The 13,574-nt window shown below is 36.0% G+C and overlaps 1 protein-coding gene across 1 annotated transcript in view; it reads left to right on the forward strand.

The window, feature by feature from the left end:
• Window positions 1–286: 286 nt before the first annotated feature.
• Window positions 287–13,574, forward strand: part of POC1B (POC1 centriolar protein B) — a gene marked incomplete at its 5' end in the record, with an annotated part of 42,123 nt that continues 28,835 nt past the window's right edge. The window contains 7 exon segments of the mRNA XM_009076020.1: window positions 287–458; window positions 1,068–1,247; window positions 2,485–2,592; window positions 3,497–3,612; window positions 3,990–4,123; window positions 4,334–4,402; window positions 8,777–8,929. Of these exon segments, the coding sequence (XP_009074268.1) occupies window positions 287–458; window positions 1,068–1,247; window positions 2,485–2,592; window positions 3,497–3,612; window positions 3,990–4,123; window positions 4,334–4,402; window positions 8,777–8,929 (932 nt within the window).

Below are 13,574 nucleotides of genomic sequence, written 5' to 3' on the forward strand. Positions count from 1 at the left end.
TGTTGTCCTGTATCTTGTAAGTACTTGTAAGTCAGTTTGCTTAATATGTGCAAGAGCTACCTGTTAAGAATTATCCTTTACTCCTCCCAGTCTTCCTTCCAAAGGCCTGGTGTTAGCATTGCTTGCTGCCAGACTTCTGCTTAGGCCAAGTATCCATTAAAACCCAACAACTCCTCCCTCCCACTAATGCCCAGTAAGTTCACTGGTGAATCCAAATCTATAGTCATTAGCTCTGATTTTTCTAAGCACAGTGAGCAGACTACTAATATCTTTTATTTCTTGCCAGCTACCTCCTCTTTGGATAGGTTTGTTACGGTATGGAAGATGAAGACACAATGCAGGGCTTACAGATTTGTAGGCCATGTGGGAGCAGTGACCAGTGTACAGTTCTCACCAGATGGGCAGTTACTTGCTTCAGCTTCTCAGGATCGTACTGTCAGGCTATGGGTTCCTTGCATGTGAGTATAACTGGGCAATGCTGGATATGTGTTTCATTAATGTGAATATTGGAGTCTTTACTTAGTAGTATTTCTTTGGCTTAAAGATTATACTTTAATAAGAATTGCTTGGCTGCACTTCATTTTGGGGAGACAAGTGATGAAGGAAACAAAAAAGTACATTTTTTGGAAAAAAAGATTTTTAATTGACTTGCCTTATGAGAATGTTCTTAAGTAGTAGTGATTATGAGCCATTCAGAATGATCTTATGAAGATTGGTGTTACTATAACTTTTAAGCATTTTGCAGAGTACTGTATTAAAAAAATAAATTCTCTTTCAAATACTAATGCTAATGATGCTAAAGGCTAATGCTGCTAGTTAATTGCACTGTTTTCTGAAATTGGTCATATTAAATGCAATTTAAAGACTGTTATACTAATAATATTCAACTAAGTAAAAAACCCAATGGTGACACTAAGATTTAGCTTCTCTCTGCTGCTTTTTCATTTGGGTAAGATTCTAAATATGTTGACATTGAGTTTTATGGGGTTTGAAACTCTTTAATGTAATTGTGATTTATGACTTGGTTTTCGGTGTTTGTTTTTTTTTTTCACATCCCCCCTTTTTAGTAATGGAGAGTCATCAGTACTGAAAGGTCATACAGCATCTGTTCGTAGTGTGAGCTTCTCACATGATGGCTACTGTCTAGTTTCAGCATCCAATGATAAATCAATAAAAATATGGAGTATTCGCAATCAGCGCCTTTTATTTTCCCTGATCCAACACACTCATTGGGTTTGCTGTGCCAAGTAAGTGTTGTTTTTATTCTCCTGCTAAAGTAGATCTCCTAACAAAGGGGTTTTATGCCCCGGGGTAGAACTAAGAGAAGAAAAACCTCTGAATGACAAATGATGATCTATCACCAATAATTAAATTTTAATATATCAAATCCTATGCGCACAAGCTTTGTATAGCTGAAGACTGTAAGCTTGCTCTGTGTTCATATGTGTATATATTAAATCTGTTGCTGGGTGTTCCTTCTTTTACTTTAAAGGGCAAATAGGGTCTTCTGGTTTTATTTACAGTCAGTATTATGTCTTTCCCCAGCTTTGTCTGGTTTTGTGCTGTATTAACTTATTTCACAGCATTCACTTGTTTCTAGATTTATTATGCATTGTAGGGGTTTTCTCAACTATTCTTGGAACAGTAGTGGAATAAAAATGGGCATGAGTCAAAATGAGATGAGTTTATGTAATTGGAAAAGGTAAAAGAAAGGGCCTTTGGACTGCAAGTTAGGATTCACACTCTATTTAAAGACAGGGCAGCTCTTCAAAGACACGAAAGGATTGTTCTTTGCTGATTTTTTTATTTCCCCTTTCTTCCACATTAGTGGAAAATCTGCAGCTGAGAGAGGCCTGATTTAAACCTCTAGAGAAAGAAATCTAACACTGGTGAAGTGCAGAGCCCTACAAAGTTTCAAAGTGTCTGATTGTTGAAAAGGAAAAGAAAAGCTCTTGGAAATCACATGTGAAAGTTCTTGATCAGTTTTCTAATGTCCTTATGCAGTTGCTCCATATGTGAAATAATAATGCTTGGAGAAATTATAGACTAATCTATTTTCCTGTTTAAAAACCTAGTCTGCTAGTCTTGGAATAATTGTGAATGCTTTGCTGACAATTTATAAGTCTAGAGAGAACTCACAGGAGAATATATATGTAGGTTAAAATTGAACATAAGGTTCACTGTGTCCACTTGGACTTTTTGCCTATAGTTTTCTGTAATAATCTCTTTGGCACTGGAAGTGACATCCTTAGGCTACTTATAACTTGCCATTCTACTCCCTCTCTTTCTCTTGCGTACGGGGAGAAGTTTTTCTTTACAGTTTTATTAATCCATGAGAAATATGAGAAATTCAAGTGTCTTTTAAAATATTGTACATCTTGATTTCAAACAGGCTTTCTTGTTCTGGTGTTTTCCTGCTTGTGTCTCTGATGTTAATCTAGGTAGCATCAGTCGTTTAGTAATATCTACACTTTCATGTTCCAGATTTTCACCTGATGGAAGAATAATAGCATCTTGCAGTGAGGATAAATCTATTAAGCTCTGGGATACAAGAAATAAAACTTGTATCAATAGCTTCTTAGATGACGAAGGGTAAGTGTTTCTAGGAAAAAAAAGGAGAAATGTGTGTAATTTTAATGAAATGGAATTCATGTTCTGTGGTATTAACATCTATATATGTTAAATCTGAAAATAGATCAAACTTTGCCATCCATGTGAAGTAAAATAAATCATGTGATGTTTTTCTAAAGAGGTTAGCTGACTGCATCTATCCAGCTGTTTTCCAGGAATCAAGAAATATTCCAGACAGAAGTGAGATTATTCTTGGATTTTTAATGTTTTCAAATGCTATTTGATATTGGATGCTTCAACTAGAAGAGTATTTCCATTTATTGATTAAAAACTATATTCTGTTAGCTTTAGTGATCTTTCTTATTTAAGTTTAAAAAATACTTGCTTTTACTTACATACAGTTTTCTTAAACATCTTGGAATCAGAGTTTTAATTAACAAGTCTGTGGAATATTTATCTTATATATGTGCTTTGCTAATTTCTTGTCTGCCTTCTTTACCTGTCTTCCAATCTAAAATGTTGTTACAGCTAGACACTTAGGCAAATTTTTTTCACTTGTTGCTTACAAACTCTTAGTAGCACTTTCTTCTAGGAACTTTGTACTCCAGCACAAACTCTGAAGGTTTGAGTTAGGTCAATTATACTATATTTTCAACAGAAGCCAGATATATACAGTCTGACTTATCATGCACATCTGGTTTTCTTATGCTTATTTCAGTTACTTGTAATGCCTTGAGTTTCCATACATGTGGATTCCACACAAGTTTGACAGCTCACTATTAATTTTGTGGGGTTTTATGTATACATGTGTGTGTGTGTATCTATCTATCTATCTATCTATCTATCTATCTATCTATCTATCTATCTATCTATGCATAATTATTTCTATGGAAATATAATCAATGTTTTCATTAATTATATTTAGATTTGCAAATTTTGTGGATTTTGACCCAAGTGGTACATGTATAGCCTCTGCAGGTTCCAATCATACAGTGAAACTGTGGGATATTCGAACAAACAAGCTACTGCAGAATTACAAAGGTAAAAGCAATGTAGTTTGTTTATTTTCTTTACAATGAAGCACTTTGCAATGAAATGTGATTCCTTAAGATTATATTATTTCATTCCATACTGGGGAAAGTGGACAAACAAGTCATATTAGAATTTTTCAAGTGTCTTTTCGTAGTCTATCAACCCTAAAACTCCAATCTGAATCCTTTTATTCTTTGTTTCTCTTAATTTTTAGAACAGAACTAAGCAAATACTTTGGAGTGTCTGCTATGCCCCAGCACTTTGGTTGTAATTCACTTAAATAAAGTAGGTTGTTCTTTGGGAAGTAGAAAAGAGTAAAGAAATCAAGTGTACATTTCCTCTTAGTAGATATCTACAGCCTTTGAATATTGTCTTCTGTAAATTAGTTCACAGAGCTGGGGTTAATTGTATATCATTCCATCCTTCTGGTAACTACCTCATCACTGCTTCTACTGATGGTACCCTTAAGATTCTGGACCTCTTAGAAGGAAGACTTCTTTACACTCTTCACGGACACAAGGTATACACAGTAATCCTCTTTAAAGGCAGATCTTAATAGATTGTTCAATACTTTTTCAAAAGGGAAGTAATGTTTATGCCAATGTGTGTTGCATCTTGCAAGTTGCAGATAATATAGTAGATAATGGCATCGGTGTTTTTTGCTTTGCATTAAAATACCATGAGTACAGTAATAGCATAATTTTCCTGTATGCTTTTTTTTCCCTTCCAGGGGTCTGTACTTTCTGTGGCTTTTTCAAAAGGTGGTGAAAAATTTGCCTCAGGTGGAGCAGATGCTCAGGTTTGTGGTATTGTCTCTTTAAATTAAATTTCTTAGTGTCTATTACAGTGGATGGGAGTGGTACCATGCTAATTACGGTGTGCTCAAGTGTATTCTGTCTACTAGTGTTTATGTATACTTTACATTGGATGTTGTGATGAGGATAAGGCCACAATACTAGCCACTTCTGTTTCACATATTAAAATAAAGGAATGACTTTAAAATAAAAATATTTTAAGTGTTGCAATTCAGTGCCAATAAAGTAGTTGTGTTGCAATTAGTATTAAAGCCTAGCTGCTCTATTAGGTTTTCAATTCTTTTAGTCACTACTTGGTAAGAATTAGGTTGTGTAACTGGGAAACTTGGCTAGAGTTGGGGAAAAAAAATCTTGTGTTAGCTTTGAAACAGTAAAGTGCTGGATTTTATACAGGGAAGAGTTGTTTGAGCATTTAAAACAAAACAGTTAAATTAAACAGCAAGTTGTGTAATTAATCTTCATCTGCTGTGATAAACCTCATAATTAAAAAAATACTAACAAGCTTGGAATTATCTCTATCTCTATTTTCCAAAAAGAAAGAACTTTTGTAGCACAAGGCTTAAATTTTCAGTCTGAAATGTCCCTTAATATTATATATTGTCTTTATCATTGTTTTCTGTTACATAAAGCTAAAAGCTCAATGTCGCTACAGAAAGCCTTGCTGTAGAAATTAAGACCTTTTGAATTTGCCATAATTAATGTTTATATTCTGTTTTGTGGAGTTTGAAATAAGTTCCAGCTGTTAACAGAGGCAGTCTTGGAAAATAATAAATATTTTCAATTAAAGACTTTGGTATCATTAGAAAGAATGCAGTCTGCTTCTGGTTTTTACCTGATGCTTCAGGTAAGACATTTTCCAGAATTACTTGAAAGCAGTGAAAGAAAAAAAATTAATTAAAATTTGTTTCTACCACAAGGTGTTAGTAAGAAGCACTGCCAAGACTTGCAGTTATTGGAAAAGTGAAAATGTTATCGAACTTCCAGTATAAATTTTACAAGCAGGGGAAAGAAAAACAAGAATGGGAGAAAGCTATTTATTCCTTGACCTGCTAGTACAATCTTTTCTTTTCCATACTGAAGTTTTTAATAAGATTTTTAAGTGTCAAAATGCAACGTTAAGTAATTCTAAATTGTTGACCTTACCTTTCATGAGTACTTTATTTTGAGTTTTATGATGATTAGTATATTATACTTAACTAGAGAGGAAGTGAAGGGCATGTATTAAACTATGTCACATGACAGAAGGTTTATCTGAAAAGCTCTGATGATGGAAAGGACCTACTGTATTAAGCCTAGCACAGCGTCCGAATTGAATGCCAACACACCCTGGGAATGCCTGTCTTACTGCGAAGTTCCTTTGAATTTGGGCCCCTGTGAATGTTCAGTGCAGTCATGCCATTGCCTTTCTCCATGCTATAGAGCTGGTGGCACATGGGATTATGGAGTGAGTAAGTATTATAGAGCAAAATCTAAAAGATGTCTCATGTTTTTCAGCAGTTTGATATAGTGGTTTCATGCTGAACACATGACAGGGAAGATTCAGTTTCATCAGGAAGTGCTTTCTTAGTTAATGTTGAATTTAAAAGGTAGTCATAGTAGATCTAATAATGAATCCTGGGTTTAGTTACCTTAAGAATAGGCCTTCCTGTATCTGTTGAAGTTTTTCCCCTTTGTTTTGTGTGCTGGTTTGGGCTGAAGTGGAGTTACCTTTCCTCACCGCGGCTAGTGTGGGGCTATATTTAGGATTTGTGCAGGGCACAGGGTTGATAGTTCAGAGATGTTTTTGTTATTGCTGAGAAGTGCTTACACAGAGCCAAGGCCTTTTCTGCTTCCCATGCTGCCACGCTGGCAAGGAAGTTCGGGGTGCATGGGAACATGAAAGCTCTGGTGGGGAAGGGCTACTTATTTTGCTATAACTGTCATTGTTCTTAGTTTTAAAATGTGCAGTGCTAGCCACTGTTAGGTAACTACTTGTGCATATATCTTTCTCTATATTAACCATAAGAAATTTATTTCTCACTGTCCATTTTCTGTTGGTGTATGGTATACACACGTACTCCACAAATATCCTATTTTGCTGACCTGCCCACAGCTCTCTTCCAGATCTGCCAGGAGAATAGTTGTGGGACTTCTCAGCTCACTGTGATAGACTTAAGTTGGTTCACTGTAAATGCAGGTCATATTTGTTTGAAAGGTTTGCAGGCAGATCAGCAATGTCAAGATTAGGAGCAGAGGCTGGGCCATAACAGTATCACCTGTATCCAAAATATATTGTCTGTTCACAGCACGAGTTGGAGGCAGCTGATTCGTTGTAAGTTTACTGCAGATTACTTGCTTCATACACGTATTATTTTGAGACTATTACATTTTCAAACAACAGATACAGTCTGCTTTTCCCTGTATCGAAGAAGGAAAACGAGTCTCTCTGCTTCTAGTTTCAAGTTTCTTTCTGATTGGTGTAGAGCCAGCTGAAAGCTTTATTCAGAAGCACATTAAATATTTGAAACAAACACTGGATACTTATTTTGTTTCTGTTTGTTCTTTTCTCAAACAAAAACACTGAATACTAGCATTCTGAAGTTCGTGTTCTTCACACTTCTTGGCTCCATGTGCACATGACAAATTGTTTCATTTACCTGCTGTCATGGGAGAAATAAGGCCTTTTGCTCTTTAATGAAAGAGCTAAGTTATACTTATTCCTTTGAAGGTAGTAGCCTGTGCTGTTAATTCAGTTACTATACAGAAGAGACAACTCATAGTGTCTGCTGACTGCCCTGACACAAAAGAAAATACTTCCTTATGGATTATCTCTTTTTCTAGGGTGGAGCATAGTTGCTTTTACACTGTTTGCATTGCAGTTGAGATACTCAAGGCATATGCGGATGTTTCTATGCTGGTTAAACTTTTTTTTTTAAATCTGTAATGCTGAAGTTTCAGGGGCATGGCCTTGCACTTTGGAACAAAATTAAGTATATTTAGAGCTCAAACAGCTCAAAAGCTCACCATTGGTGAAAGGTGAGTTGCCTCCTGCCTATACCCTTGTTTGCGCTCAGTGCTGAGACACTGTGAATTGCTAAACCTTCAGAAAAGTAATCTGAAAAAAAATGGGGAAAAGCTGCACTAAAAAATATCAATAATTTTATTCTGGATTGGGTGATGGAACCTACATAGCCAGGGAGTGAGAGAAAGCAGGACCTCTTGTATCACAGTGAGCTGCTGTGAATCAGCAGCTAACACCTAACAGTTCTGCAAGTGCCAGGTTCTGAGGAAGGTTGATATACTTTGTACCGAGATCCGTGCATCCCACTTTCACTGTTACTGATGTCTGAGTTAGTTTGGGTCCAGCTTTATTGGTGCACTGCATCTCCCAGTGCATATTTAGGTTCTTTCACTCAAGAGAGTCATGAAAGCTATTGAACCTGACATGAATTTGTAGCAATGCAACTGCTCAGGAATATATTAAAAAATACAGTCTGCTTGGAGTTTCTGTAGACAAATCTATGATTTGTGCTGCTTAGGTAGAGTTTATTAATTTCTGAAAAATACTTTTAATGTCTGTCAAAAATATTATTGTCTGTCCAGGCAAGTAATTTCAAGTCAGATCACAATCCCTTCTTTGTTTCCCCTGATACAGGTAGCAGCTATAGATATCAACATTGGAGTTCAGGAAACTGACATCTTCTAAGTGTGTTGAACTTTCTTCTTTATTTTCTCTTCTCCCTTAGTACTTATAGTAAGAAAGATGACACAAATCACGTAAACTTAATTAAATTACTTAGATTGTTTTGTGACACAAGAGATTACCACTGTGGTCTATCCATAAGACTGGATAGACTACCTTCAGTTGTCTTATCTCTGCATTCTACTACTTTACTTCTGCATTTGGCCACTGTGTGACTCTTCTGCATTGTTTCCGCCTTGAATGTAATTGGACAAAGTTTAGAAAACAAATTCCTGTTGCTGAAACACTGGAACCAGGTGCTTTAGTTCTGTGGAACTCTGTCATTTCTCTTAACCCCTCACACTCTCTTGTTTGACCTGGAAGCCTTTATAGGGATCAGAAACTTAATAGTATATGACCCCTTGATTTGGCAGGAAAATAGCTTAGTACAGTCCAGTTTTATGATTGTAGACATGTTTTAGAGGTTTGCTTTTTTTTCTTGATAGATTGGACCGCATCTATTAGACTTGAAGTACAAGATACTCTGGGGAAGTGCCTGTGCTGTAGTGGAGATGAGTGATCACAGCAGATTCACTATGATGTAGTGATCTATTAGTAGTAACAGATTTCATTGAATAGTTGTGTTTTAGGCACTGAATAGGCTTCATGTAATTACTGATACGATGGCTTCTTACAGGTGTTACTGTGGAAAACCAACTTTGATTCTTTTGATTATAAAGAAGTTCTTAAACACCATTTTAGAAGAATACATATTGATGATCCTCCTCATCTTCTTGATATTTACCCAAGGTCACCTCATCTCCATGATGAAAAGCTAGAGTCAGTTGAGGTGAGTAAATATGTTGTCTAATATAGAAAACCAGAAGCTTTGAGAAACACTGTCTGGCATTTATAATTAAGTGTGTTCTATGTATACCAGAAAGCTTATTATTGTTATGTATAATACTGCAACCATTACTTATGAATCCACATTAAGGTTACTAGCCTAGCTGATGCTGCCAGATTTATCTTGGTGAATTCCTTTCACACTTCTTGTATAAGTCTGTACTCTACATTTGATTTAAACAGAACATAGGTGATGAGCTGATTTCTGTAATAAGTGTTGCAGAAGGTATCTGCGTCTTCAATGAGCTTTAAGATACTAATCAAAATATATCATTATAAGCATTATTACTGGAAGTCAAATACTTTATTGTCACAAATTGTCTCTCTTTCCAAGACCTTTAGATATCACGAGAAAATCTTGATACCTATCTAAAAGTTTAGAAGGACTTTCTAGGCTAGTAGTGTCACTATGAAATCTGATTTCCTGATAATTTCATTCTTGGAGTGCTTTACTGTAAAACTATCTACCAGCGTACCTTGAAAGTATTGGGAATTAGGGAACCAAAGTGAAATGTCAAACAATCTGTATCAGCATTTGGAAAAATCCTGTGTTTGTCAGGTTGTCTGAAAGCTATGCGAAATGAGTAAACAGTACTATGCCATCAACAAGGCCATTGTTTATGCTATATTTATGACTCCTTGATAGATCTGGCTAGATTCTGCATGGTGATTACCTATACTTTTATATCTTCTTTGATATTCTCCAGGTGCCTCCAGTGTTCAAGGGCTGTATCTGATATAAATCTAGGAACATTTTGGTTGCTGTCATATACTATCAGAGTACAACAGAAATTCACCATTGCCCCCCCCTCCCCCCATATAAACTGTAGGTACTGCTGCCATGGCATTTGTTTCCTGATCAGACTTTTAAAACATTGAGATCTGAGGATATTGAGCTTTTTTTTTTTTCTTTGGTGGGGCTGTGTGTATGCAATATGAATATTTGCAATATGAGTTGTATAAAGTTTGAAAATACTTAGCTGGAGGAGGGGAATTGTGATAGAATCTTCACTAAGATTTCTCATGTGCCTGGTTCTAATGTCAAGTTGGATGTGAAGCTTTCTGATGCTTTGCATTTTGGTCAGAACAGGAAAAGGACAACTGCATCTATGTCAAACATTATAAACAAACATCTCTGTTGACTTTCATATTTGTTGTAAGGTCAATGAATGAAGTTAAGTTTACTGGCATCAGCCTTCAGTATAGGTGATCAGTGCTGGAACAAACTTAATCACAGTATTTGCCAGCAGATTTAAGCCAGTCTTGCTGCATCAACAGTTTGATCAAGATCCATTCAAATTGCACCCAGTTATAACATGTGCCAAACAAGCACAGTAGCTTATAGCTGCAGGGTTCAGTTGCTTTCTTTTCGGGTCAGTGTTTCCAGACCTGCTGCTCAGGCAACTGGCAAAGATGTGAAGGTACTCTAGAGCAGTTTTTAGGAATCTCCCCCCACCCTCGTCACTAGTCCCATGTAATTGAGAGGCTCTGGAAAATCATTAATGAGTTCAGGCTGAAGTTAAACTAAGGCTATGCAGTACCTCATTACCAATACTGAAAGGGCACATCAAGGAAATTTGATAGTTGAATGTCAAGAAATTATTTATTACTTAGCTTTGACAGATTTCACTTTAAGCTAATGTCTGCATTTATTCATGGTTATATTTGTAGCAGCTTATAGGCTTCTAGGTTAGCCTCCTCTCCATGGTACTGAAAGGGCTCTGTGGCTTTGTCATTTGTCATAGGAAATTTTGGACTCTTTGTGGTATATTTTCTGGCCTGATTTCAGGATTTTAAGAATAAGGTTGCTGTGTTTAGTTTTCTGTTAACATCACGTTACCTGTAGAATATCTTTCTCTCAAACGAGCATGAATTAAATTCTTTGAAACAAAACAGTGATCGATAGTTTCGACAAAATTATATTACTGTAATGTATTATAGTTTTATATTTGTAAATTTAATAATATAATGATTCGGGTCTCTTTTGCAGCTAACACTCAGAATTAATGTAGTAATTTAGATAGTCTTAAGGTGAAGTTACCAAGTTTTGTTGTTCCATGTGTCTTTTACTGGGTTTTTGCCCCTCCTGTCTGTCTCAACAAAAATTATGGAGTTTTTGTTGTGACAAGGAAGAATAGACCTCACCATCTGGGCAGAAACATAATTTATCCAGACAAAACTAGTGTCAGGTTACCACCAGCAGTAACATGCTTTAGTGGCGCTAATTGTGCTTGAAATTTTTCAGTGTTCCATCTTCTTAAATATTTCCTCCTGTAACTGGGAATAAGCATCATGGGTGTCCCCACTGTGTTATGCTGTGCTCTGGAGAAGAAAAAAAGAAAAAAATGTTGTTGTCCTTCCTCAGTTAAAACTTTTTATCTTTTTAGCAACCCAACCTCTTTCTAAGCAATAGAGAGGATTTTAGCAGTAGGCAGTAACACCACCCTCTTTCAATGGATCATCATGTTTCTAATAGATAAGAGAAAGGAGAAATTGAATCACAGACATGCCAAAGGGAGTTTTTGGAGGCCATCTGTTCTTCTTGTCAATGGTACATCAAATCAGCCATGGCTGTGTCTAGTTAGGGGACCCTGAAGAGAGATGGAGATTCCCCAGTCTCTCTGCGTGATCTATTCCACTACAGTGCAGCAGTTATAACAATACAGTTTTTCTGAATATCTCAGCTACACCTCAGCTAATGTGCAGAACTGCTTCCTTTCTCTTTATTTTTTTTTCATGAGGAATGAGGTGAGATAATTGATCTTACTAAACAGATGTAACAGTATTCTTAGAGATTTGGTAACATATGCAAGAGCTACAGGCAGGCAGAGGAGACAGTTCAGCTATGGGATATTTAAACATATAGATGACCTTTTAAGCTTTGGTACAAGCCAGTACAGTGTCATCTAGACACTGGAGATGTGTTATATTGCATTGCCCTGAGTTATGCTGAGCTGGTTAAGTTTAGTCACCTCTATAACAGGAATGAAGACAGATTGCCTTCGGATAAAATTCAAAGTGGTAGAGCACAAAAAGTTCAACATATGTATAGCAGAACTCGAGAGGAAAGTAATTATGTCCATATTTTTTAAAATTGCGAATATTTCATGCCTCTCTAGATTTTTTTTTTTTACTGCTTTTGGATAGTTATTGCTTCTCTATCCCTACTTGCCTCAGTGTGGTAAGGTCCCTGCAATTCCAGAATTTGACTCCCGGAAAATGGTACACACAAAGCGGAGCCGACTTGCTCAAAATTTATTCAGCTGGTGTCAGAGACATAGTTGCAGTGTTTTCACACGTCACCTGTTGGAAATGCTGTTTTGAACAAAGCAGCTTGCAGAAAGGCATTAAGAATTGTGGGTATCACCTGGGATTTTGCCTTCAGGATAGTAACAGAAATGTGGAGCTTGAGTGTACTTTCACCTTGTCTCATAGCTTTTCCTTACTCACTCTTCAAAGCTATGCATAGACCCAGTAATATTTAAGATACCTTCTCTGGGTTTTTTTCCTATCTGCCTATTTTTTGATGCATAATTAACTTTTACAAGAAATTCCTTACTTGTATCTCCTGCTCCTCAGACCAGCAGTAGCCTGAATTGTAACGCATTGTTGAATTTCATGTTCTTGGTTTATAAACCTTTATAACTGCTCTCCAACTGCACTGATCTATGTGATTCTTGAATATTTGAGTAAGTAGAGATTTAACGCTTATAATCATTACAATTATTCAGAAAATTTGGAAAAGTAAGTAAATTACTTGTTCTCTGAAGGTGCCTACTTTTTTCCATTGACCATAGGGGTAATCTTGGGTGACCAGCTCAAATACAGGAGTCTAGCATTTAGCTGAGTTTTAGTCTGAATTTAGCTGAGATAAGTCCCAGTCTTGCCTCCCTTTAACAAAGGACCTTTGGAGTTATTTGAAAACAATATGTTTAATCAGTAATGCAGTTTTAGTGAAATATACTAAAAAATGCATTCTACTTGGTGACAGTTGTATTTGTGAATTTGTCATGTTTGTACATAATTGATCTTTGATATACTAGGGATCTCTTTAAAATAGATGGATGATAGAAATAAGTTTCCTTTAAAAACATAGCTTTGAGGTTTGAACATATTAAGGTGCATAGAGTTTATATCTTGAGCACAAATAGCTACTGCTGATTTAGTTTAATCTTAAAATTTTCAGAGTCATTTCAGTTGCAAATATTTTCTTAAATGAAGGAAATCCAAACATACGCTAGGTGGCAGTAGAAAAAAAGAATATATGGCTTGCTTGGCTTGAGGGTTCTAGTCTAGAACAAAGAACAGTGTTTAATCAAATTGAAAGTTAATTTTCTCTTGGTATGTTAAGAGAGACTTTCACAGATAGCTACATCACTTTCCTAGAAAATACTTTGTGTGGGTCATTAAAACTTCCTCTTTTGATTTTATTTACTTTATAAGGCATGAAAGGTTCTATAGAAACCTTCCTTCAAATGGTTTTTTTTGTGCTATTGATCAAAATGTGATATTTGTATCATCATATTAGAAGATGATAATGAGAATACTCATGTACCAGTTTACCAGGTCTTTAAAGGAAAGCTTTGAAA

Source organism: Acanthisitta chloris, unplaced genomic scaffold, assembly GCF_000695815.1.
Source record: "Acanthisitta chloris isolate BGI_N310 unplaced genomic scaffold, ASM69581v1 scaffold43565, whole genome shotgun sequence".
Taxonomy (NCBI): domain Eukaryota; kingdom Metazoa; phylum Chordata; class Aves; order Passeriformes; family Acanthisittidae; genus Acanthisitta; species Acanthisitta chloris.